The sequence below is a fragment of the Boleophthalmus pectinirostris genome, unplaced genomic scaffold (genome assembly GCF_026225935.1).
Source record: "Boleophthalmus pectinirostris isolate CB_2022bp ecotype Guang Dong unplaced genomic scaffold, ASM2622593v1 HiC_scaffold_5, whole genome shotgun sequence".
Taxonomy (NCBI): Eukaryota; Metazoa; Chordata; class Actinopteri; order Gobiiformes; family Gobiidae; genus Boleophthalmus; species Boleophthalmus pectinirostris.
The window spans coordinates 19,989,237-20,015,657 of NW_026571404.1; the positions used below are offsets into that span (position 1 = coordinate 19,989,237).

A 26,421-nucleotide genomic window follows, 5' to 3' on the forward strand; every position below is an offset into this window, starting at 1 on the left:
GCTGAAACGTAAATTTTTAGTTTGCTCTTCTTTTTAAAACAAATTTCATAGATCACAAAATAAACACAGTATTAGAACTCAATGCATTGATGTAAATATCGCTAGCCGTCCATATGCTAAAAATACGAATATAAACACAAATTGAACAACCCCAAGTTTCTATTAGTTTGCTCTGGCGTTAATTAGGGGTCCCGCAACAGAAACGCGCTGATACAATGGTCAATAACATTTGGGATGTGCCTAGTGTCTGTCTTTCAAGAAAAAGTTTCCTTTACTGCAAATTACTAAAATTCTGAAAATGGTATCGCTTTATGATAGACGTCACCATTGTTGATTTTAGTAAAGCGTCGTCTCGTCCGTTTGTGTAAATATTTCAATTTTATAAGTGTACAATAGGGACATCTACTGGTCAGGTTTAATGTGAATATATTGGAATCCGTGATGCCTAGCTGTTGAAACTCTATCAAGCCAACTCAGACGTCCAAATCTGTTAGAACAAATAAACTGCCATGAAATGACAGAAAACAGAACCACATTTTCATGAAATAAATTTTTAATGATAAGAGTAAAATGACTCATATATAAACATCCGCCAAGATCTATTTTTGTTCCAGGCAATACTTTACAGTTAAATGACATAAATAATCATCAAGTTACCAAGCAAATACTGAATAAAACAAGTTCATTTTACAATAATGTGCTTTTTTGCAGTCAAGAAATGTGATTGAAACCTCTGTAATAAATTGTCATGATGTAGGCAAAGCTTTTACCCAACTCCAGGTTGGGTAAATGTTGTGCAGAATGCTGCAATGACAAAAACAGCATCAAGTTTTACCACCAAAGTGAAAGATGCCAAGTCCAAGCAACAGTAATTTAATTTCAATTTTAAAATGCTGCTGTTAGAATTGATGCAAAATTGTTGATTAAAAAAGTAACAAATTAATATTTTGTTACAAAAGCTTGTAAAATGTAGTTGTGGTGCAAATCAATGCAGAGTCTAATAAGTGTGTGATAATAACATTTTGTAATGATGAGAATATTATGTGCAGATTGACTTGGGAAAGCTCACCAAAACATTAATTTTACTTTGTAATAGCAGCTACATTTCCAGTTTAGCATGTAAAACTATTGAATAACATTGTTAGTAATTACAACTGAAATGTCAAACAACACCAAAAACATTGTTTTAAAACAAAAATACCCCTCAAAATAACTTAAAATGGCAGTTTAAAAAAATAAATAAAAAGTGAACGCCATGTGCGTGGTGATTTATCTTTAAACCACCAACAAAAGTTTTCTTCCACCATAAGTATTAAAAAACTATTTGCATTTAAAACCGTATTTAAAACCGTAGGGATGATCCAGACCTTAAACAGAGAGGTTCATATGTAGTGAGGTATTGGCTTCCTGTCTTTTCCAAATTTTTTCTTCTGATGCAAGTTTCACTGAAAGAACTTAAGGCCTGCAACCAGGAAGAACTTCTCCAGAAAGATCTCAGAATCCAGGACGGCAATGTGAGCGGCTCGACCAATCAGAGAGTTGGCTGTGTTGGGCAGGGCATGAATGACATCGTATCGCACAAGATTACAGTCTTTGTTTTGAAGTACAGGCAGCAGCAGGTTCTCAATCATCTCAGCATACACAGGGCCTGCGAGAACACCAAGCACAGAAGTATTAAAAGTCCTGCATAGATGTCATAACTATTACAAATCTTTTCTTCATATATTCATGATTTACCCGTCTGTTTGTCCTTCAGTGCAGTTTTGCACATCTCGATGCGTGCAGAATGATATGGCACATAACGATCTTGCAGTGAGCCCACCAGCACCACATTCTTGAAAAACTGTAGACCTACAAAGACGGTACACAGAACTGAAAGTATATATGGATATAAAGTACATAGGTAAAAATTTTTTAAAAAGCAAAAATAAACCTGATTTTTTGCTGAGCTTGTAGAGGAATGTTTGGCGAGGATCAGAGTGATCCCGACATGTGAGCTGCAGAAGTGATCCAGACTTCTTCCACTTCTGCATAAACCAAAGGCCTGGAGGGAAATGATACATTTCACTAACGCCTCCATTCGTAAAAAGTCTACAAACATTGTGCAACACAATACCTGTATTGACTAAAGCAGAGCTGTTGTACAAAGTGCCGAGGTGAGGTCCAGAAAGAGAAAGAAAAGTGTGCAGTCTGCTCAAGTAGCATTTAAATCTTGGCCGGGTCAACACTGAGCGAACAATGAGGTTCCCCAAAGAGTGACCCACAAAGCTTGACAAGCACATACAATAAAATAAATATATAAATGTACATATTACATTTATTGTAATTATTGTTATTATCAATTATTTCACCTTATCTTGGATACAGTGAGATTGTAAATCTGAATGTACTGTACTATTTCATCTAGTAGCCGGTCTGTCATGGATTCAAAGTCCGCAAAGGTGTCATTCTGTTGAAAAACGGTTGTTTAACAACTATGTTCAATACAAAAATAAAATTAAAAAAGCAAAATATTGACCTGGTTTCTTTCAGACATCAGAAAGTCTATTCGTGCACCTGGGAGTCCAAGCTCCAGGTAGGTTTTGACTAGTCTAAGATCTGCACTGTTACCTGTCAAAAAAAGAAACACTTCATAAAGTAGATAGAATGTATGTCTCAAAATGCTAAAAGCCTCTACTCTTACCATCCAGCCCATGCACACAGACTATAAGGTGTATGCCCTCAGTGCAACTCTCATCCTCCTCCAAACTGAAGTAGGGCACAGTGGATGCCAACTCAGGCACTTCACTGTACAAGAAGCCGGGGAGTTTTAGCTGCTTCATTTCCTCTTTAGCCTTGATGAACCTTCATGATTAAATAATATGCATTTAATTATCCTCATAGTTATTGACAAGAAGTACTAAATCAGGGAAAAGCGCAGTAATACAAAATAGCAAAAAATAACTTACGCTTTCATCTGTGATGTGGAGGCACATTCATACCAATTCAGGCTAGAAGAAATTGAGGAGGCACAAAAAGGTCTTCCCGAGCTGCGTCCAGATGCATGAGAAGCCAACTTTGAACAGACTGGAAGCGTAGAGAACTCACTCGTGTTGTGGTGATAACTATGATGTTCAAATAAATGACTCGTTTCTTGAGCAGAGGCACTAGCATTTTCATTTTGCTCCTCATCAGTGACACCATTCAGAAAAGCATAGCCATCCCCTGCTTCATAATAACCATTCTCGATCATCTCGCTCTCAGGCTCATCTTCATCATCTTCAAGCTGAGGTCCAGGTTGAATCCCAAGAGTAACAGCAGATGTTTCTATGGGACTGATCTCAGACACATCCGTACTTGAACATGAGCCAAAGTAGTTCTCCACCATCCCACGCTTCACCAGGTCAGTGCTGCTTGTGGCGGAGTTACTTGACGGACAGGTGGTCTGAGCCTCACTACGGGATTCTTTACCTTCAGGCTGAGCGGCACTGTCAACGCTAAGTTCTGAAAAACCTAATAATTTAGAGTCTGTAGAGTCAAAATCACAAGTAGGTTTAGAAAATAGTGAATCTGTTATCACAGGGCTAGTCTGGCTAGTGTTAGCTCCAGAGAAAACCAAACTCTGTTCCTGCACCAACACACTCGTCTTCCTGCCACGGGTATCTGCTCCACTAGACTCTCTGGAAGAGCCGTCACCATCCTCATCTGAGGGTAAAGATGTGATCGAAGTGAGAGAGGACTGGACCCCACTAACCACACTGGTATTCTCAGGGTTTAGAAGTTCTGTGGTACCAGGGAAACCTGGCTTCTGTGCAATTTGCTGAACAAAGCGTAGTGGAGGACTCAAAACCGCTTTCTCTGTTGGGTGAGAAATTGTAGCTGGCTCTGAGGTGCCTGGTCCTAATACAGTTTGTGGGCCTGGAGTAAACTGAGCAAAAGAACTCGGCTCACTCTCAATCCCAGAGTCGGACAGGCGAGAGGAGGCACTGGTGGCTCGGACATCAGGCAGCCTAATACATTCACTTTTCACTGAAACCAAACAAGACTGGCTATTACATGGTGGCTCATTAGGAAAAACAGAGTCCAATGGAGAGTCACAGAGGGTTGTCTCACTAATATCAGAAATATTACTGCTACAAGTCCTTTCAGTCCTACAAGGTAGTATAACAGTGACTTTGTCTCCCTGGTACGGGTCCTTGTTACTTGGTTTCACCTCGATCTGCTTGATTCCAGACCACTGTGAGGTGTCCACTTGGCCTTTGGTTGATGATGGGTTGCATGTTAAAGTTCCAGTACCTGCCTGGTGATTATTCTTTGCATCAGAGTTTGTAGTGTTCTTTAGGACTTCTCTGTCACAAGCATTCAAATCAGCATTGTCTTCAGAGAAAGACTTCACAGCACTTTTCACAGCAGGTACTATCATGGCACCTGAAATGTCATTAGTCTTCACACAGCCACTTGGGTCCACCTGAACAGTACTCTTGTCTTCCTCCAGGTTAGGAGGACCATCTCTATCCTTTTGTTTGGTTTCACTAAATGGAGCTTTAAGGTTCTTATATCCAACAAGAACCACAGAGTCCTTTGAGCCTTGTCTAATTAGCTTTTTAGAGCTCTCAGTCTTAGATAATTTCTTTGTTTTGACTGATTTTCCTTTGGATTTAGGAGGAGGATCGTAGTCCGGCCAGGTGTTGTCTTCTGGGCTGCACCGTGACTCAGGTACAGGGCTCGCTGCAGTAATAGAATCTTTACAGCTGGACCTTTCACCTTTACCGGACACCGAACCACTTCGAGAATTGTTCACGCCTAGCCAAGGTCCATCTCGATCTTAATGCGCAAAATAATAAGACACAGTAAGTTAAAAAGTACAGTATAGAATACAATGCAAATGTGTCATTTCTAACCTTCAATTACAGAATCAAGATATCTGTCCTCAAAAATGATTGGCAAGGAGTTGACATCACCATCTAGATCTGCGCATTCCACAGGAAGTGGGGGCAGAGACAGGAAATAGCTGGAGCTTTTGATTGCGTTAGTCATTTGCTGGTGACTGTGCGCACTGCGAAAGATATTATGACAGAGAAAGTATGTCAGTTTCAAGTGCTGACTTGATGTGGCAAAACTATGCCTCACAAGCAGTATATGCAACGCAATGCAATACTTACTGAAGCTCCTGATAAGCCAGAGCAGATTGTCTGGGATGTTCCAAACAAAAGAAAGCCTCAGCAAATCGTCTAACCTGAAAGAAGTTTGAACACACAAATTTGAGAGCAGTCAGAATATGTTTAAAGGATTGGATTTTGTTAAAGTTCAAAAGGCCACAAAACTTACTCTCAGTGTATGATGTTCCATAGCCAATATAGCAGCAACATGTTCTTGGAGGGAAACCACCTCTAAAAACTGACCCCAAAGTGCCATCAGCAGTGAGCATAGCTGGGCCAAGTTCATATTCACCAATTCAGCCAGCTCATCAGGGGATTCAGCTTTTGTCTGAAAATTACAAAGATAACTTGTAAATTAATTTCCTTTCTTTGCCAGGTATGAAAAATTCAAAAGGTCAATTAACATACCTTGATTTGTTCACATAAATCAGCTAAACGTGCTTCTAAGTCATGTTGTTCTAAAGAGAAAATACAACAATATAATTTTATACAAGTTAAACCTACTACAAGGCACCAGCAAGGATGTTATTATGAAAACATGTGGGAATGCCATAAATGAAGATTTGTTAAAGTCAGCTGTGAAAAATCTATGTGACGGTGAACAGAGTGGAAAACAATGGCCATTGATTTCTGAGTAAACATGATTAGGACCACAGTATAGAAACCTTTGGATAGTCTAGTCAAAGTGTTGAAATTGAAGAAGAAAAGACGGCAGAGAGTCACTCCAATTTGAGGTACTGAACATACCTATGTAGACGTGTCTTTGACTTCGGGGATAGGGTCTTCTGAGAACTCGCTCATAAAGGACTTGCATGCTGGGTTTGGCTAGTAAGATTGCACATATAGGTATGTTTAACTTTTTTGTAATTGTTAAAATATTGTTAGAGTAATACATGTGTGCCTTCTAATATGTTATCCTGGTTGTGTCATAGTCACTTTATTATAGTAATTTAGTCTATCAAGTTAGTAAACTGGATTTTTTATATATTTTTTTTAATCAGTCACCAATTTAGCCATAAGTTCATAAAACATAATAGTAAGTAGGGAATTGAGTGAAATGTTCTGAACACAATATAAAAAATGATAAAAACAATGCATGCAAAACACATCTTTGGAGTGATCAAAAGTGCTCAAAATGCATAAGAAGCTAAAACCCATGAACAATAAAGTAAAAATCCAAAGTAATAAAAAACATATAATTCATGCAAGTAGATAACCATTTCCTTAGATGCAAACTAATGAATATGGTGGTTACAAAATAATATTATTTTTAGGGATGCATGCTCAAATTAAGCATAAATTTGTGTAAAACTGAAGATCACTCTACCTAATTCTATGCGGTGGGACGAAGGCAGATCCTTGGTGATATTGGTGAAGTACCCAAAGAGACCTTGGTAGGCAGCCAAAAGACTGGAGCAGAGGTTTTGGTGCAGGCCGTAGGCGTGTTGAAGACAGTGCTCGGAGATCACAAAAGTTCGACTCTGGACCAGACACAGACAGGAAAGTTAGTTTAACTGACTGTTACTGCTGTTTTCTCTAACAATGTTCTTTACAAAAGTATTACATTCAGTCACACCCAAGTTTACGCATCATTACTCTAGCATTGTTTCCTTTGCTGTTCTGAGTCATGACAAACTAATCTGCATCTTGTCTCTGTTTTCAATGAGAAAAGCAAAAGTAAATCGGGCACACTATTAGGCTTATGAGGGAATGACAGCAAAGAAACATAAAATTTTCCAAAATTATGAGAAGATTAGTAAACTCAGCAGACTATATATAACAATAAAGCCAGTGATTAATGATTATAATATGAAAAAATAAAGAGAGCTGAACAGCTTACATCGGGAGACACCTGCTTCACATAGCTGCTTCCAAACACCACGTTTTCAAGAGGTGGGATCACCGAGTCTTTGCTTTGAGTTGGAGCATTGCGGTTTAGCCATGTGGATTTCACTGGTCGAGGAAAACTGGACCAATAAAAAATAAAAAGAATGTCAATTTAATAATAATATAATACTGTAGAAAAATGCTTGTTTTCCACTAACAGCAAAAAGCTGACCTGACAAGAGGCTGGTGTAGCGCCACAAGGGAGGCGTGAATGGCAACAGAAATGACAGAGAGGTGGAAATAGTCAAACATGACATTTATGTGTTGATGGATGCCTTTCTGGAGGCTGAAGTGCAAGCGAAGGGAGCGTCCACTAATATTTTGCAAAGAGTTTGGATCATCAGGTCTAGGAAAGGAAAACAATAATGTTTTAAAGGGTGTCAAGTCACAGTTAGCAGTGTACAGTGAATTTATACATACGTGTAATCTCCATCTGTAAAGTACAAATCCAAAAAGAGCTGAAAATCCATTTCATTCAAGGTTTCCTCCACCTGATAATAACAAAAACAAATATTTTAAGTCAATGATAGCTTACAGGAACTCAAAACATTTAATTGTGTGACATACTACTGTACAGATATTAGACTAAAGAGGTGTACCTTCTTTTCATCCAGAAGCATCATGACTTTAAATAGGAGAACATCATTAACCACCACCTCCTCATTCTTGTACAAAATTTGGAATGTTTTGCTGCTGATTACATCATCTTGCACTGACGCGGGAAATGCCAGATCAGAGCCTAAAATAACAATAATAGTAATAAGTTCTGTTTGTCAGTGTTTACAATGTGTTATAGTCAATAAAACAAAGTCGTGTTGTATACCTCCTGGATGTAGCAGACTGGCCTCAACTTTGTGTGGGACTCTTGGAGGCACCTTGATGCTACCACGGATCTGGTAAAATCTGATAAGAACACCATTACATGCTTATTGTTTTGTTTTGGGGTTTTTTGAAACACTGGTAAAATGATGCAGATCAGTTACATAATTACAGGCATTAGAGGGTAAGTGATGCGTCCAGAACAAAATGCTACAGGTAGCTCTGGAGGAAAAATGACACTGCAACTCCAATAAATGAATAATGAGCACTTTCTTTAGCAGTCAGTCATGTAGTAAACCTGAGCTGTTAAAACTGTGATGTGCTGAGGGAAGATGCATTATCCCTCATTTGGAGAGGCTGACGACCACTTTTGTTTGGTTTAAAGTAAGCAGGTGAAACATATGTAGATATGCAACAGACAAAACAATATTCTGTAAAACAGCCTCATTAAGTGCCACAAGTAGCTATAGGTAAATACATTTATCACAATATAGTCTCAAAAACTCTTATTACTTAAATGAACCCTAACTCAGGATAATTAGTCAACACATTGTAATCTCCTTTGGGCTAATCACAACAGAGCAAGAAATATGCATGAGTCGCAACAAACATATACGCTATATTACTATATAATAAGTAAACAAAAGAACTGTTGAACACTGCTGCTATGTACAGAGATCACATCATGGTGTCAATTCACTTTTGAATGGACACTATGTTTAGTGTTAAGCATTTAAATTCTCCATGTTTTTAACAATAGACTAACTGAAAATTCAATGTGACGACAGAGGCTCTATTGAAAATCAGCATGTTGTTCAGCATCATTGAGAATTTAAAGCTGCACCATTTTTAAAGAGAGAATAATTTGCATTTAATGTCAATTTAACATTACTCTCACAGATACTGTTAATACTCACCCTCGTTGAAACAGGTCCACATTGTAAAATTTGTGGAGCTCCACAGAAAACTCCACTGTGGCCTGGATTTCAGTCATCTTGAGCTCTATAGGCAGTGCTGCCTTACATCACCTGGAATACGTCTCATGGCCTGAAAGCACAAAAAATGTCTTGGCAACAATTCTTAATTGATAAATTACATGTTAAAACAGTACAGGTCAAAATGTTCCAGGAAGTGAAATTGCTGACAGGGCAATTGTTGTGGCAGTTACTGAAACTGGACACTTGCATGGAGAGCTAGTTAAGCCAAGCTATTTAACCAAACAGCACTTTTCCATGGCAGCAATGTAAAGACATAATGCAAAGACATAACATATATATGCAGACATTTAATTTCCACACATGACACACAAACTGGCATGATAACTACACAGACACCTCTTGAATTAGTAATGAATGAATCATTAACAAGAACAATCTCCATGCAGCAGTGTTTCCCATAGATTTTGTTAAGATTACAACGGCATAAATTATTTTTATTTGAATTATTTAATCTTATTCAATTTGTGGAGTATAAATGTCTCTTACTCCCTATATTTCATGTTTAACTAGTAAATTTTGACCATTGTTGTCTGTTTTATAAGTTTATCATAATACACTGAACAACAAAGTCTAATTTTGTTATGCCAATAGAGCCCAGGTTGTTTTTAGACTATGGGGGAGAATTTTAGTCTCCTGTATTACTGGGAAAGACTGATGTAGACATGTCATAAATATCTACTTGGAGAAATATATATAGACACATTTCACTACATTTACTTGAGACTAAATAACTAATGGGATACACAAGCTGACCTACTGTTCAAATAAATGGTATTAAACAAGAGCGGACTTTGTTTCAGTCCACTCTGCCATTAAACTTACATAGCTGGGGACACAAAAACAATTGCAACGACATGTCTGCGTTAACAAAAATTGCACAAGACATTGCTACAAGGGAAACGTTTAAGGAAATGCTTCAGTTTAAGGAAAGAGAGTTAACTCAAAAGACAACTCAAAAGGCATGTTGTTAAAGAATCGTGTATTAATAATGGCCAAAGGCTGTGTGCTTGTCAGTCTCTGGTTCAGTATAGTTACAGGTGGAATTTAAGCGAAAGGCCATAAATCACCAGGAGGTCCAAAGGAGCATTGAGATATAGTTGCAGTTTAGCCTCAAACAATGTATACATTTCCCTCTAAGCTCCAACCATTTGGTCGTAGACTGACTGTTAACATAATAACGTTAGCTATGCAAAAATAGTCATCAGCAGTCAAACATTAGCTAAGCGGCAGGCTAGCACTACTTACCATTGCGTTGGTAAGCTAACATTTGCTAGCTAACCAACGTTAGCTTCTATTTTCGTCCCACGTCTTTTTGAATCACTGGATAAAAAACATTGATCTCAAACAGCTCAGCAACTCTCGGATATGGTGAATGTAAAATAGAACTTCAACGACTAAATATATGTCTGTGTTGAGATCAACAGTGCTAGCAGCCTGGCAGCAGAAGTCGAGCTCAATCTGAGAGCTGACAGCAGCTCCAGCTCAGGCTCCAGCTGCACACTCCACATATGAGTCCACAGAGCTCCGCGTCACGCAGCTCCACTGCGCCCGGAGCGCACCACCGCACACTCCGACTACAGACCACAGACCACAGACCCACACAGACATGCAAGATCTGCAGCAGGCAGCGACACTAACTAAAAGATATGTTTCTTTAAACTATGAGTTACTTTCACATGTAGGTCAATGATAATTAAATAAAAACATAATAAAATAAACCTTCTTCATCAAGAAATAGGAATCTTCTGAAGGCTGTTGATGGTGGGATATTAATTATTATATTCATTGATTGAATATTTAATCCTGACTAGATCTCCAGCCTTTGAATAAGTTATTTCATTACTTTAACTAACATTAAAGCCTGTTACCTTTCTATGTCAGATCCTGCCTGTTACAACCTATTTGCTTTATAAATATAAGAGGAAATGTAGGGCAAATAATCAGCACATTTATATGTCATTATTTGACACCTTTATTAAAACCAACATAATAATGATAATTTCACTAACTTCTGACTGTCATAAATTGGTTCATGTTAAGGGATAGGCTAAAGGCAAACATAGCCTGGTCCTTTGGCATAGAATACATACAGATAAGATAAGAGAACCTTTATTTATCCCACAGTGGGGAAATGTAAGTTTAAGAACAGAACAGAGCCACTCAAAAATAAAAGATAATAAATATTACAACATAAACTTAAAAAAAAAATAACACTTTTTAAGTATAATAAAACAGAATCAAAATAAAATAAAGGGCTACAGCACTATTGTGTAGAGTAAGCTCTGACTATTATTATGTACAATGCAGCATATGAACAGGATTAGTAGGCAGGGAAGTGACTTCAGTGTATTATGCAGGAGATGAGTGATATTATGGGGCAGTATTGCACATGATTAGGTCAGGAGGATTTACAGGGCTGGCACTGTACATGTACAACAAAAAAAAGGTTGTATTAAACTTTATATGAGATTCTTGACAATAATGGAAAAGTTCATGATTGACAATGACCCACTGGTCTTGTGGTCCAGTGAGAAAAGCCCAGGAATGTGAAGTTGACACAGTGAAGTGTGGATGGTGTTGACACATGGCAAATACATGACGGTGATGTCTATAAGAGGCTCAGCTGTGACATGTGCCTTTACTCCAGCTGAAGAAGTCTCAGGATCCTCTTCATTCCTGGGGTTCCATCCAGTGTCACCAAGAGGATTCATATTTCATGCCTTTATCAAGGAATGAAATGGCTGGAGTCAAAAGGTACATTTTCCTTCTTTATCTTAAGACTTACAGCCTATGTTTACCTATGTTTTTCATTATGTTATCTGATTCCTTAGGTACATATTTCTCTTCACGGTGTGCTTCTTACATGAGATTCCACACTATCTTTGCACTGGGCTCCATGCTCAAAGTAAGTACAATATATACCATATATACCAATAATAATGCATGTTTGAATAAAACATGAGACAAATATAACAACAACACAGATAGTCTCCATTTTTTTAACATTTTTATCAATTTTGCTTTACCTAAAAATGTCAGTAGGGTAACATGCTTCTCTTAGAGCATGGACATCTATTGAAGAAGGCCTAATTTTAAAGCATGAATATTTTATGCATTTTTATGACATCCATGTCTCTGATGCTTTCCACATGTGCAATTGTGTGCAATTTGCACTCCAAAATAACACATACATAAAAGCATTGTTATTTGGTGGTTTTGCATTAGTTACCTCTTAAGTAGCTTTTAGATCATTAACACATTTGACTTCCTTTCCAGATATGTGAAGGAGGCTTATTTTGAGCTGAAGTGTTAAAAGCAACAGGCCTGAACATACTCTTTGGTCTAATATTTATTCAGTAAACAAGTGCAGCTTCTCAAACTAACTTTATAACTTTCCCATTGCACACACACTCACACAAACATTTACATGTACAGTATCTGTTAATAATCTGATTTTTCTTCTTTCTTCTAGCTTTGAGATTTTCTCCTGATATTGGTATTCATTTTGAGCAGCAATCCATGTGCCCCCCAGTCACCGTTGGAGGAAAAACTTTCCCAGGTTGAACCTACAAACTAAATATAAATTCTTGTTTCTGTTCAGGCCTTATACTTCATTTATTTGCTAGACCACAGCAAAAGTCAAGTCATCTATTTTATCCAACAAAATAAAGCCCATTAAACCTGTTTGTTACAACTTTATGTTACTTAATACTTTGGTTTTCAAAATGCTTTTCCTTGAGTAGGTTTTAAAGAAGATTTTAAAAGATCTAAAATTGTGTTTTTGACCGTAGTTTACAAATTGAAGGTTCACCTTGTTCTAGAAGGACATATAGGATTTTTCTGTGTGTAAAATTCCCAAAAACAACTTTCAACCCAGGAAAATTTTAGCCCATTTTGCCCTACATCTACTCAAATGACTGTACTATGACTCCCCAGGGTTTTACATCATGTCCCAGTTCCATATTGCCGAGCTGGCACGAAGAAGAACTGTTCAAAGGGTTACTGGTTCATCTCCTCAACATGTTGCCTACAACATCGGCCCAGCCTTCAACTTCAGAATAAACACAAGGTAAGCTGCTGCCGTTAGGTGAACAGTGTCATCTAGTGGTAAAGACAGCACAACACTGCATACACTGTCCATGGTGCTGAACGTGCTGATCCTACCACAACATCTAACAATGCAACACCTCCACAGTAAAGGTAAATACAGCAGCTTTTAGTCATTTTAATTATAGTCAAAGAAAACTGAAAATTGCAATAACGCACAAATTTAAACAAACCAAAATATGTCTACATTTTTCTGTTAATCAGCACTTTCATGACAAATACATGTGCTAAAAACACAAATGCTAACCTGATAAATTGATTTCTAACTCAGCCCACTGATGATGCAGTCTAGACCTATTACTTTTGTGTTTTGAATCAACTAACATAGAAATTGTATAGTATATTATCACATTATGACCAAATATCTTAATTGTTTGTCTTATATCCTTCAGATCAGCTTATCCTTTAGGGCTACCAGAGGAGTTTGCCTTTGTGACTGAGCTGCGAATGACTGACAGAACAATAAGTAAAAAGTGGAATATCTGGCAGATGCAGGATGTGAATGGAGAGGAACAACTTGCTGTGAGCCTCAATGGGGAGTCTCAGTATCTGGGGTTTACTTCCACTGGGACAGACTCCAGGAAACACACAATGGTCTTTGGTCCCCTACCTTCACTTTTCAACGACAGGTGGCACCGGATACTACTGGATGTCACCAAGGACTTTGTCTCCCTGTTTGTAGACTGTGTCATGATTGGCAAGCAGAGTATATCTCCAAGACAAAAAGTCCATTTGGATGGCTATACAATGATAGGAAAACTCCAGGATAATCCAGTTTTTGCAGTTCCGGTACGTCTGAAAGCATATAAATAAATAAATGTTATGGTTCTTATGTTCATCAGATTTGAATTAATCCGCATATGGACGTGACAGAATTACAGTAAATATATAACAGAAAATAATAAGTATTATATATTTAAAAAGTACTTAAGAATGCTTAAGTGTTTAAGAACCCCAAATGTTTGCCTGCTGCTTTTAGACCTTTCATACAAATATGTGAACACTCTTGCAAGTCCCCTCTAATGAGCCACACAGTAATTTTGTACAAATAAAACTTAAAACACTGTACGTCTTGGCCCACAAATAGCCTACATGCACAATGAACTATCCTAATTTGCTAGTGAATCTTTAAACATGCATTCTCTATTGTTCTCTGTACAGTTTTGGTTCCAGGCAGTGACCAATTAATTGCGTAAAGCGCACTATAATATAGCCTACTGGCTGTGCGTAAAAAAGTTAGGCCTATTGAGTTTTCTACTCTGAAGTCAGAATAATGATATTCTGGTATTTCACTTTTTTATGTTTAAACTCAAGTTTGAACTCCAGTCCATGTTGATTCATTGCGATGTTGTCCGAGCCCGAACCGAAGCTTGTTACGATCTCCCGGCCACGACACTGGTAAGAACAAGCTACATTGTGTTTTCTGGTATTTGTTAAGCGTGTTTTTGTTTATTTTAAAATAAAACAATGAAATACAAATATGCCAGCAGCCGGCTCATTAGAGACTAAAATACCCGCAAGTCCAACCTGTTGGTGGTGTCCTCGCGATGACCCTCCCCTTCTGTTCCTCCTGACAAACCCGCCAATCCCTGTCTGTATTCAGAGCAGTATGAATATACATGAGGGCCAGACCCCGGACGGTCTTGATAGCTGAAGCGGGTTCACTTGGATTGTTTTGTCGGGGGCTCCTTCAGCCCAACAAAGCCCGCGAACAGGACTACACATTTTACCTTTCCACGGGGAGATCATGTCGCGGGGCCCCGGCTTCAGAGGGCCACTTCTGGCGCTTCTCCTCCAGCTTGTCCTGATCTGCTCCGCTCAAGTAAGACTAATTATGTCTCTCTGTCTCTCTCTGCTTTGTCTCCATAGACCGAGGTTACCGTTGTGCAGGTGCGACTTCTGATGAGCTCTATGCTAAGTAGCATACCTATTGCACTTGCATGATTTATGGTGGTTTATTTTGCACATTGATGTTTATTTTGGTTTGTTTGTTGGTCAGAGGAGTGCATGATGTACACTTTGTTGTATAATATTACATTGTGTGTATAATTTAATAATGCATATTATCCCATTAAATCTTGTGGATAACTTCTGTCACATTTATTAAATCCTCATTGCAGTATTTTTTATTAGATTAGTTAATTACTACAATAAAATGTGTTGTTTCATTCTCTCAGAGAAGTCAAGGCCCCCCTGGACCTCCAGGTGTGCCAGGAATTGATGGCATTGATGTGAGTTTCATAGTTGTGAACCGTTGATCCAGTGATTATCAAATTTATAAAACCAACTTAAAACTTCATTACAGGGAGAAAGGGGCATGGATGGGGAGGATGGACCACCTGTAAGTTAGTTCTGTTCCTTTTCAGTAATAATCTAGTATAATTGTGAAGCCCTTATGTGCTTCTGCAATTTGTATCTAGGGGCCTGATGGAGAGGAGGGAAAACCTGGCTCTCCTGGATTACCTGGACTTCCTGGAAATGATGTGAGTAGAAAGCCATTTGTATTATTATTGTCTGTTATGAACCCTTTAGACATTGTCTACTGTTGTCGACACCTTACAAATTGTGAAATAGTGATAGTAGCACAGAGGTACCTCTTTTAAGGTCCTCCCACCACATGGGCATAACTCCTGCTCTCAAGATTTGTATTTAGATTACAGGTTTTACAACAAAATAAGGAAGTGAATTCACTGAACAAATACTAAAAAATGGCTCTTTGTGCACAATCATAAATATCCAAAACAGTGAAAATTGAATTTTTGGATACAAGTTATGTTATCTTTGAGAAACAAAGACTTGACTGTGTGCTTGCTGCTGCTCATATCCCCTGTTGAAAATTCTCAAATCAGTGTGGAATATTTTTTTAGGGGATTTGTTTAAATTAAGCTGAAGGAATGCTGGCTCTCTGCTGGATTGCAGTCCAAGAGTGTTGGCCTCTGCCCTTTTCTGTGTGCCTGCTAAACTAAGATTACACTGCCATTATGTCAAAAAACCACTGACCAGTATAAGGCTGCAGTGCCCAATAAAGGGAGAAGTTTAGGGGAGGAGTTTGTGAGATGAATATGGATAACGCAAGTCCCACCCATAACTGGGATATTAATGATGAAGCATTTTACTTCTTGGGTAAAATTAACTAAACTAAAACAAAAACCAAGACTAAAATAAAAAGGAATCAAAGCATCAAACATTTTCTCTGATGTTTTAACTTTGATATCTTTCATCCCTGTAGGGACTGACTGGCCCTGTCGGAGATCCTGGACCTGATGGCCCCCCCGGACAGAAAGTAAGTGACTAATGAGTCTGTCCTTGCTGCTTTAGAGCAGCATGAAGAAACGGTGTCAAGCTGCTGCTGTCCATTCTGTTGGCATGGAGGAGAGCTGTGGTGCATAGACCAATTTCTTATGACAAATGAGACTTAATCCTGCAAGTCTCTGTGTAATCTCCATGGGGAACGAAGACTCTACATCAGTCCTCATTAAGTCCAACATGGCTGGGTCAAGTGTGCCCAGTTCAGTCATGTGATAATCCTTAGGAATGTTAACACTTGCCATCTGCATTCAAAGTTGGGCTGTTTTTCTGTCTGTTAAACCTTCTATGCTTTTATTTAGGGTGAACCTGGAAAAACAGGGCCTCGTGGATCAGCGGTAAGTAGCCTGTACTTTTAATCATATCCTTTAATCTTAAATGATAATATAGTGGATAATATGGTTACATGATGCATTGCAGCCTGGCCCTCTTTGTGCTAATTCATATTGTTATGTTCTTTTCATAGGGAGTTGGGCCTGATGGACCCCCCGTAAGTATATTTTGAAAAACCTCACACTTAAAATTACACTAATTGTTGATCATATGTTGTATTGTAAAGGGACCACCCGGACCTGGAGGACTTCTGGGTGAAGTTGGAAAAGTTGGACCACCTGTAAGTATAAAAGTTAAACTGAATTAAAGATTTGACTCTGAGCTAAGATATAGTTCTTATGATGAATCGCCTAAGGCATGATCAGGATTTTATTTCCTAATAGTAATATTGTTATAACATAACTTCAGTTAGAGGACCCTCAAGGGAAAACAAACTAATATTTGCTGTTACATTTGCTTATTATTTATGTATATTGTAGATTATGTGACAATGAATAGAAATAGTGGTAGTGATTCAAGTACATTATGGTGGAAACATATTGAAATTATATTTACATTTTTATAATGCATTTTTTTTTGTTTCTATACAGGGTGCCATGGGAGTGAGGGGTCCAGCTGGACCTCGTGGACCACAAGGACCCAGAGTAAGTGAAACAAAAGGTGTATGCATTGACATTTACAAAAGGATTAGAAACTCAAAGAACTGGTTCAAAGCGATCAGTATAAATTAATGCCGGAATGTTTGGAAAATCCACCTGTGAACTGCTTTTTGACCACAGTTTCTTGTAATTGTCTAAATATGTGTTCATGTTTTGACTGATCAAGGAAAAAACATAGAGCAAATATGAAGCCAACAAACATATTTTCTTTGTTTTTAAGGGAGCAGCTGGAGCCTTGGGCAGTACTGATATGGTAAATCTTTTATAAAATATTTTAATGGTGAGTATTTAACTATTGGTTGAAAATAATAAATTTTACTGTTTCTATTGTATAGTGTCCAAACTCTTGTCCACCTGGAATGACAGGGCACCCTGGACTCCCTGGCATGAAAGTATGCATGCATTTTGTGTACTACACTAAGATCAATAAAATCAACCGCTTCTAGTAAATGACAACTTTGTATGTCTCTAGGGTCACAAAGGTGTAAAGGGGGAAGCTGGAGAACCTGGCAAACAAGGCCACAAGGTAAATATGTAGCTTTTATTATTGAAATCACAACTGTCCCACAGTGTCAGAAAAACACAGGCATCACCCAGGCTAACAATCATTCATAATTTCAGCTCTTGGAAGATTTTCTGAGACGAATGGCAGTTGAAGTGTTGTATTTTCATGGAGGAGGAACATGCCTCTGTGTAGTGCCTTTGACTCCCTGTATTGCTTGGTGGATGATTTATTTGAAATGATGTTCGAGCGCATCTAGGCTCTCCCTGTAATGTGTCCATGCACTATATAAATGGAAATGAGTCTGGGCCTATCTCCCTTTATCACCAGCACCAGGGTATGATTTACTGTCTGTCTGCATTAGTCCTCAACAATGATTTGCCCCTTCACTGAGAGTTTCTTTTAAAAGGACCATTTGCCTGTTACCCCTTCTATTATATAAAGGGTCTTCAAGTAAAAACTTAGGATTGAAACAACTCTTTGCTGTTAGGAAAGTGATAAGTTTAAGAATAAGAGTGACACAATGTACCATTACGTAACTGATCTTTATTCGTTTGCATTCAAATTGCTGCTGACTTGTATTTTGTATTTGTTGATGCTTTGTTTATCGTGTAATAACACATTGCCTGACATAGATCTTTGAATTTACAGGTGACTTTAATACTGATTAAAAGAAGAAACTATCTATCCTAATGTATATGCCTCTGCCTAAATCCACCTCATAATCAGAATATAAATTATTTGTAATTTGCAAAAAGTTGAGCAGTAATTTTATGTTAAATAGTCTGCCTTTGGTCCTTTGTAATCAATTTAAAGAAACACTTTAAATTGATACCTTATTTTCTAATTAATGCATTTGTGATACAAATAGCCACGATTCTTCTTCTAATGTAAGTGATGAATCATAGAAGAAACTGCTGTTTCAAATGTTACTGTCCACCTGGCTTTTGTGTGCATGTGTTGATCTTCCTTATGTTTTCAGGGAGAGGAAGGAGAGCAGGGGATCCCAGGGGAGGTCGGAGCCCAAGGACCAACAGTGAGATATTTACCACTTATATTTAAATATTTGTTAATTCCTTATTTTCTGCTGATTTATGAGGGACTTGTTGACTTGCTTTGCTAATTTAGGGTCCTCAGGGAATCCGTGGAGCCACGGGGATGATGGGCGCCAAGGGAGAGATGGTAAGTGCCTGTGCAGTATTAAATGTATTTGTATGTAGCTTTCTGAGAAGTGTTTGTATCAATTATGAGCCCAGTTTTTTCCTCAAGCTGATGGGACAATAGTAATTATAGATGTACTAATTGTATAAATGCGGTTTTGTAGGGAGCTCGAGGTCCTGATGGTGATCCAGGTCCACAGGGAGTTGCTGGAGCAACTGTATGTCATTTCTATAAATCCTGAAAAGATAAAACCATACAAGATAAATATTTTTTAGAAAATCAACCTGCATTTTTATTCATTTTAGGGGGACCAAGGTCAGAGAGGTGTAATGGGTGAGGCTGGTCCTAAAGGTGAAACAGTAAGTAAATATACTATAAGCTTGACAGTTGATTTAAATACTGTTGCTCATTTACATGCTCATTTACAGTATGATACTATTTAGGGTGTTCAAGGACCAAGAGGAATAACAGGGGTTCCAGGTCCAAAAGGAGAGGGTGTAAGTAATTTGCCTTGTAGCACAATAAAGTTTGTCTAAGTCTAATTAAGATCCAGTTATTATATTGTAGTGTCTTATTCATGGTTGTCTTGTAGGGTCTTCCAGGTGTCGATGGCCGTGAAGGTATTCCAGGAATGCCTGGAGCAAAGGTAACATTAATTCAGATAGTTTTATAAATTTATACACATTTTAAACAATATCTTGTTTAAGGTGTTATGGCCAAAAGAGAGGTTGAAACTGAGTATTTTCCTGTTTCTTGTCTCTGTAGGGGATCATCGGAAAGGCTGGGGCTCCTGGAGAAGTGGGTCCTCAGGGATTTCCTGTAAGTCTGACCTTTGACCTTGACCTGTTGACTGTGATTGGATACACCTGAGCAAACCCAGAGAGACAGAGATCTGCAGACAGTTTATGTGCAGGGCTTCAATAGACCAATATAATAACACATATAGTAAATAAACCACCACATAATAATTCTCTCTATATTTTATCACTTCACTATCAGCACATAAATGGCCAGATTATGTTAGAAACCTTGTAATATGGTTTAACAGTTGCAGAGTTAGTTGGAAAATGTTAGGAATTCAATATTTAGTAGTTTTGTTGTTTCAGCTGTTAAACTGTTTGTTTTCAGGGGTTACCTGGTGTACCAGGACCAAAAGGACTGGGTGGCCCAAAGGTACATTTGACTTTGTTTATTTACTTTTATCCTGTATTTTCATTATTAAGTAAATTTGAAACAACAAAATTCTTTTTAGGGAGATTCAGGTGAATCTGGACTCCCTGGGACAATGGGGTCTGCAGGAAAAACTGTAAGTACTAATTAAATATAAATCACAATGTAATATCAGACATCTGTGATCCCTGTGGTAACTCCATCATTTTGTGCACAGGGTGAGCGAGGAGAGCAGGGAGAGGCTGGGCCTGCAGGACCTATTGGTGAACCTGTAAGTTCCATCTTTAATTATCAAAACTGCATTTTATGATAATTAAATTAATGTTGTTTTTTTTTACTGATTTCAATTGATTACTTCCCACAGGGAGATATTGGAGAACAAGGTCCCACAGGTCCAGCTGGAAAGCATGGGGCCAGGGTATGTTATTGCTTTTACTTTTTTGTTTTACAAGCAACATCTCAATTATAGTTGTTACTAAATATAATACATTGCATTTACTGATGTTCCTTAATATGTATTTAGATAATTAAACAAGTTTATCAGAAGATTTTCTAACACTGTTGAATATAATCTATTAATAAATAAAATAGAGCTCCTGCTCTTACTCTTACCATGTTTCACCTGCATATAGCAGTATAGGAGGAAACTTGGCTGCCGAAAGCCCCAGTCGTTGTTTGAGAGGAATGTCTTAGAGAATAGCCCCGGTCCGGATCTCACACAAGGTCTATTTTCACAGTAAGGGGAGACTAAAGCAGGAGCTGAAAGGGCCCTCTGTTCCACTGACATTCCTCTCATGGTCAGCCAGGGATCAAAGTGTGGCACCCGCCAGCACACACTAAGATGTGGTAAACATTCAGAAAGAAGCAGAAAATGTATTGTTAGAACCATTTATATGAAGAAAAATAGTCAAAGTAAATAATTTAACAATAAATAAAGAGATTTCTGGCAAAAGTAAATGAGTTTGACACAAATTTACTTTTCAGTTTTTAATTTAGTAAATCCATACTAAATTTCTGAAATAGAAGTGTAAGTGATTTAGTTTACTCTAGAATGTGTTTGACGTATCCTTGCTTATTTCTGTATTTGTTTATTTGTTATAGGGACCAAAGGGTGACCCAGGACTGCCTGGTCTACCTGGCCCCCCTGGTCTTCCTGGAGTGAAAGGGGAGAGGGTAAGTCAAATTACTGAGACACATACCTTGCTTTTAAAGGCCATTGTTTTAGAAAAAGAAGAAGAGAGTGGGTAAGATTAATGGTCACAGCAGACTGATTAGCTCCCTCTAGTGTGGCCCAATAAAACATCCTGTCAGGTGCTTAGTTGCTTGAGTGATAATTGTTTGTGTGTTATAGGGAGAGCGTGGTGAAGCTGGTCCTAAGGGAGAACAGGTGAAAAAAATATGATTTTCTAACTATTGTAAAATATAGCTTCCAGTTTGTATTATTATTAAATTATTGTTTCTCTTAACAGGGATCTCAAGGTGATGAAGGAACTGCAGGAGACAAAGGAGATACAGTAAGTTTTAACATATTTTACTGAACCACTGTATTGTAGCTATACCAGTGCAGTCTTTTAAATGTAAATTTTTTTTAAATGTCTCTTAGGGTGATTCAGGAGAGGCAGGGGCAAAAGGAGAGGTGAGATTCAGCAACACAACATATTTTATAATGCCAAGGCACTGACAAATAAGCAGTACTTTGTGAATTGCCCTAATGTGATGCCATTTTTCTCTTAGGTCGGTACCCCTGGTGAGCCCGGCAAAAGGGGTCCAGAGGGAAGTCGAGGTCAGCCGGGCATCGAGGGACCCCCTGGCTCACCTGGGCCGAGAGGCATGCAGGGCAACAGGGGTCTACCAGGGGCCAGAGGATCCCAGGGGCCTGCGGTACGTCTAGTGAATAATAACCCTTCTGTAGTTACTGTGGAAGGTGTAACATTCATGTGAACCCAACCAAATCATGTAGGGAACACAGTACCACAAAATTTGCAGGATTTTTCCTTAGTTTTTTGTTGGCTACATAATAACTCAATATTATTACTGTTATCTAATTTGTGTCTTAGTTAGAGCCAAAACCAGTTTGTCTTTTGTAGTTATTTTAGACATTTCTTTTAAATTCCATAGTATTTTATGTACAGTATTACATTAATGGCCACTTCAAATGCATCTTTTGCTCTTTATGTGGGTGTATTTAAAAGCAGCATGAAATGCATCTATTCCTGTTGGCCAGGTCAGAGTAAAAAAACTTACACACTAAAAACTTTTGTTCAGTGCAGGCAGGGAGAGAACAATAATGGAAGATTAGAAATAAAATGTAACATTGCAATAAACTGTAAAGTGTAAAAGTAAATTGAAAATGTGTAAAACATATTGTATTTTCATGACCAAAAGCATTTATGGAGCCACCAAGACCAAACTTAACTACCTGGTGAAAAAAAAGAAAAAAATCTTGAGTTTATATGTAAATGCATTGAAGAGTGTCACAAAATCAATTAAGTGTTTCTTTTCTCTGTCCAGGGCAAAGAGCCAAGTGATCAGCACATCAAGCAAGTTTGTATGCGCGTCATGCAAGGTGTGAACACAGGGGCCTTTGACCCCATTTATCATCCCCTGCGCCTCATTTCATGGCTTTAATCATTGCCACAATGCCTCATTACACTGCCACAAAGTCAGCTGCTCCTGCACCGTCCCATTGATTGGACTGTTTACTGCATACTGTTAAGTTAGGAGCTCTTATAATAACCCAAATCTAAAAAGACTTCATCTTTTGTTTATTTGATGGATGAAATATATCTGAGCTTTAGAAATGTTTCACTGAAGTCACAACCAACTATTCTTTGCTTTTACGTCTTTTCGGCTCATCTCCTATTCTCATGACTTTTTTATACCTGATGTGCTGAAAAATTAATTTCACCTCCAGTAGACCTGAGATTCCCTGCTCCAAGCGAGGAGTCTGCTCGGGAGGAAAATCTTTTTTTCAAAAGTTGTGCATGCAGCAGCCCCTGTATGAATTTTCATCAGGAACTAAAAACAGAAAGTGCAAAATACCAGCAGCTCAAAGCCACATGAGATTAATATTACAACGTTTTCACCAGGAGCATACATTTCTGTCACTGATTACTTCATATAAAGACTATTATCTTTTTGCACAATTGACAAAGCTCGTTTGGAAAATGGAGAAAAACAGCTGCAGCTTGAGGGATGTTGTGACCACAGTCTCACCCCGCTCTGCTGCGCCCTGGACTGCAGAAACTGTCAGACCATTGCTTCCTAAAAATCGCTCTGGGCTTTCAAAAATGAGTCTGCAATCACATGATCAGTTATAGTGCACCTGTGCTGCAGAAAATATGATACTGGCAATGTTTAAAGACATTTAAAGCCCCATTCATATGTCCACCTGTTTCACTGACATCTTTGTGCTGTTGTGTCTAACAGAACAGCTGGCTCAACTGGCAGCCAGTCTGCGGAGGCCAGAATCCGGTGTGGTCGGTTTACCCGGCAAACCTGGACCTCCAGGGCCTCCTGGGCCTCCCGGAGACAATGGCTTCCCTGGACAAGCTGGGTCTAGAGGACTGCCTGGTCTGAAGGGGCCACCTGGAGCATTAGGCCACAAAGGACCAAAGGGTAGAACATTGCATTTAGTGAAATGTCATTGACAGGCACATGTACTCACAGGATTCACTGTTTCATTTGTAATAGGTGAGATGGGTGACAGAGGAGCCAGGGGGCCTACAGCTCGTGGACCTAAGGGTCAGCCCGGACCACCTGGACTTCCTGGTAAGTAACTTTTGACTCTTGACATGTCAGTCTTTAATTAACATGGAAGACTCTGTCTTGACAACATAACTGATCACAGGTGAGGCTGGTAAACCTGGCTATGGGCGAGATGGACGTGATGGGCAAAGGGGCCCCCCTGGACTCCCGGGACAGCCTGGTGTGCCTGGATCACCTGGAGCAGCTGGTCCTAATGGATACTGTGATCCATCAGCCTGTAACCTGGCTGCAGGTGCCCAACAGTCTGTGGACATAAAGGGACCTGCAGGAAACTAAGAGCCAGAAGAGAACAGACACAAAGACAGTTGTAATGCAGATGTCCTCCACACCTCCTCTTCTGGAGCTGCAGCGCGTGGCTGCTTTGGTCCAAGCCTCTGAGAGCACCATTGAAGGAATCAGTCCCTTCACTATGGTAACAGTTTACAACATTGTCCATGTGGTGCTGGAAGTGCTATTGGGACCAAACATGTTGACTTTGGTGAACTCTCATACATTACTTCCTCAATCTCCATTACCAAAGACATCCAGGGTTAAATCTGTTGTGCCTTTTCACAGATTATATCATATGTGTGTATATGTGTACGTTGTATGTATAGTGTGTATGTACCAATGAAAAACCTGCTGAAACACATTGACTCAGTTGTCAGCTCAAATAAATGACAGGTCAAATAAATGACAGGAGGAAATCAATTCTACCAAAGTCACACAGATGTCAGTGTATGATGTAAATCTGTAAATTGTTTGAATTTTTGTTAATTATATTTAATACAAACCACTTCATGTGAGAGTTTGTCTCATGGACACTGCATTGTATAGAGCACTAACATCAAATACATAAGGACACAGAGTGAAGCAATGGATCACATTTATTGCACACCAGTAAGGCAGTATTGTTAATAGACATAAATAAAATATGCAGCAAGAGAAGAATAAAATAAACATGCCCCCTGAAATAGTGAGACCAAACCTTCTCTAAACCTCTCTTCACTGTGAACCATTTGTACATTGCAGTTGCTTGTCAGTCAAAGGCAACAGTTTATGATGTAAAATATATTTATCTCAAAATAGCTCATTATAAAGACATGTGGTAAACCAGGACTGAGGTAGATATTTACAAAGAAAGTTTAGCAACAACATGGAAGTCACTCAGCACAAGAAAGACAGGAGCAGACAGACACTACACCAGACACCACAATAAGAGATTGATCCATATTATTTCCTTTAAGCTTATTTACATCTGATCACATGATATTTGATTGTACTGAACATTTGTAAAACATACAATAGACACAAATCTCATTAGTAGACACGTTTATGAACAAGATTAACTTAAAGAGCTTTTACATGATTTTGACTGTAACGGACTGCTTAGTTGGCTTTTTACATTCGTAATCATTATTGCAAATGGGGTCATACTCAGACATAAAGGGTTTAAAAGATACCGTAAATATACTATGCATATTTCCCCTGTATAGACATAAAAACATCCAGCAGGGGGCTCCTTTGACTCACAAATAAACTCACTTTGGCGCTGTTCCCATCTACGTACTGCAAAATTTAAACATGGGCATAAAAAAGGCTACCATCAAAATGAATAAAACCTTTTATATCAGGATAAAAGGGACTATACTATTACTATATAGCATGTATGTCTGATATAGATGCACTGTGCCTTCCTATGAAGCAAAGTCAAACAAGAATCTTAACCAGCATTCAAATCCACCTACATAACTTGTCAAACATGTCTCACAAGACAGTTGAAAGCAAATTAAAACCCTTGAGTCACAATCTAAGCCCTGAAAAAACAATAGCTAATGTCAAAACAATACAAGCTAATAATTTTTTTTACTGCTGCTGGAAAATTCCATTGTATTTAGTCAAACTTGTACCTCTCAAATAAGACAAATTCCATGAACTTGATAAAGACATGTTGGTGATTATTATCTACAAAAAGACCTAGGGGGTGGCATCAAATGAGACTGTGAAGGATGTACGTTTCAAACATAAGAGGTGTCTCAATCTGTTGCAAATCCATGTCAGACGTGCACTGCCACATAACTATTCACTCCCACATTGACTTCTTGTGATCAATTTAGATTAATCAATTAACTTAATACACACACAGTGGCTCTCCAACCTTTTTCCTATGCTGAGCTACCTTTACAAAACAAAAATACCGGAGAGCTACTAATTTTTGCGGTCACAAGAAATTGAGAAAGTATAAGAGTGATGGTGAGCCTTAGATGAGGTACCGTTAGAAGCTTATAAAATATAAGCCAATTTCTAGTCATTACTGCAGAACTACAATGGTAAATAATCAGATTTTAGTTACTCAGCACAATATGTATAATTCAGAAATCCCTTGGCGAGCTACTTGGAAGGGAGTGGAAAGCTACTGGTAGCTCTTGAGCTACAGGTTGGAGACCCCTGTACTAGACTGAAAATTCTTATAAACAATAAAATAAAAAAATTAAAAAATCCCAATTTTAATGACACATATATATTCAAAATGAAGCTCAAGCAAATTAGTCTCACTGAATGAGAAGCTTATGTGATGTAGTCCGATTTCCTTT

The 26,421-nt window shown here is 38.4% G+C and overlaps 2 protein-coding genes across 2 annotated transcripts; one reads left to right on the forward strand and one right to left on the reverse strand.

The window, feature by feature from the left end:
• Window positions 1-535: 535 nt before the first annotated feature.
• Window positions 536-10,366, reverse strand: fam135a (family with sequence similarity 135 member A). The gene is made up of 21 exons (XM_055162648.1): window positions 10,088-10,366; window positions 8,762-8,891; window positions 7,849-7,928; window positions 7,625-7,764; window positions 7,446-7,516; window positions 7,198-7,371; window positions 6,979-7,105; window positions 6,466-6,619; window positions 5,886-5,963; window positions 5,547-5,596; window positions 5,308-5,466; window positions 5,142-5,215; window positions 4,881-5,035; window positions 2,949-4,803; window positions 2,684-2,844; window positions 2,519-2,610; window positions 2,352-2,449; window positions 2,117-2,268; window positions 1,934-2,044; window positions 1,738-1,851; window positions 536-1,648 (listed from the first exon to the last, which is right to left on the reverse strand). The coding sequence occupies exons 2-21, from the start codon at window positions 8,836-8,838 to the stop codon at window positions 1,443-1,445; spliced, it is 4,128 nt and encodes a 1,375-aa protein (XP_055018623.1). The 5' UTR covers window positions 8,839-8,891; window positions 10,088-10,366; the 3' UTR covers window positions 536-1,442.
• A 4,330-nt stretch (window positions 10,367-14,696) lies between these two features.
• On the forward strand, window positions 14,697-24,124 carry col9a1b (collagen, type IX, alpha 1b). The gene is made up of 32 exons (XM_055162663.1): window positions 14,697-14,771; window positions 15,127-15,180; window positions 15,255-15,290; window positions 15,370-15,432; window positions 16,179-16,232; window positions 16,558-16,593; window positions 16,722-16,745; window positions 16,815-16,868; window positions 17,179-17,232; window positions 17,468-17,500; window positions 17,583-17,639; window positions 17,720-17,773; window positions 18,732-18,785; window positions 18,878-18,931; window positions 19,074-19,127; window positions 19,216-19,269; window positions 19,354-19,407; window positions 19,503-19,556; window positions 19,676-19,729; window positions 20,039-20,083; window positions 20,163-20,216; window positions 20,298-20,351; window positions 20,445-20,498; window positions 21,182-21,253; window positions 21,432-21,467; window positions 21,550-21,594; window positions 21,684-21,716; window positions 21,815-21,961; window positions 22,592-22,646; window positions 23,510-23,698; window positions 23,774-23,851; window positions 23,931-24,124. Exons 1-32 carry the CDS (start codon window positions 14,697-14,699, stop codon window positions 24,122-24,124), a joined length of 2,028 nt encoding a protein of 675 aa, XP_055018638.1.
• The last annotated feature ends 2,297 nt before the right edge of the window (window positions 24,125-26,421 follow it).

Coding starts and splice junctions, on each gene's coding strand:
- fam135a (XM_055162648.1), bottom strand. CDS start 8,838: ATGACTGAAATCCAGGCCACAGTGGAGTTTTCTGTGGAGCTCCACAAA. Junction 6,620..6,978: donor TGAAGCAGGTGTCTCCCGAT/GTAAGCTGTTCA, acceptor TGTCTGGTCCAG/AGTCGAACTTTTGTGATCTC. Junction 2,269..2,351: donor CTCACTGTATCCAAGATAAG/GTGAAATAATTG, acceptor GTGCTTGTCAAG/CTTTGTGGGTCACTCTTTGG.
- col9a1b (XM_055162663.1), top strand. CDS start 14,697: ATGTCGCGGGGCCCCGGCTTCAGAGGGCCACTTCTGGCGCTTCTCCTC. Junction 16,594..16,721: donor CAGGGCCTCGTGGATCAGCG/GTAAGTAGCCTG, acceptor TTCTTTTCATAG/GGAGTTGGGCCTGATGGACC. Junction 18,786..18,877: donor TCGGAGCCCAAGGACCAACA/GTGAGATATTTA, acceptor TTGCTAATTTAG/GGTCCTCAGGGAATCCGTGG.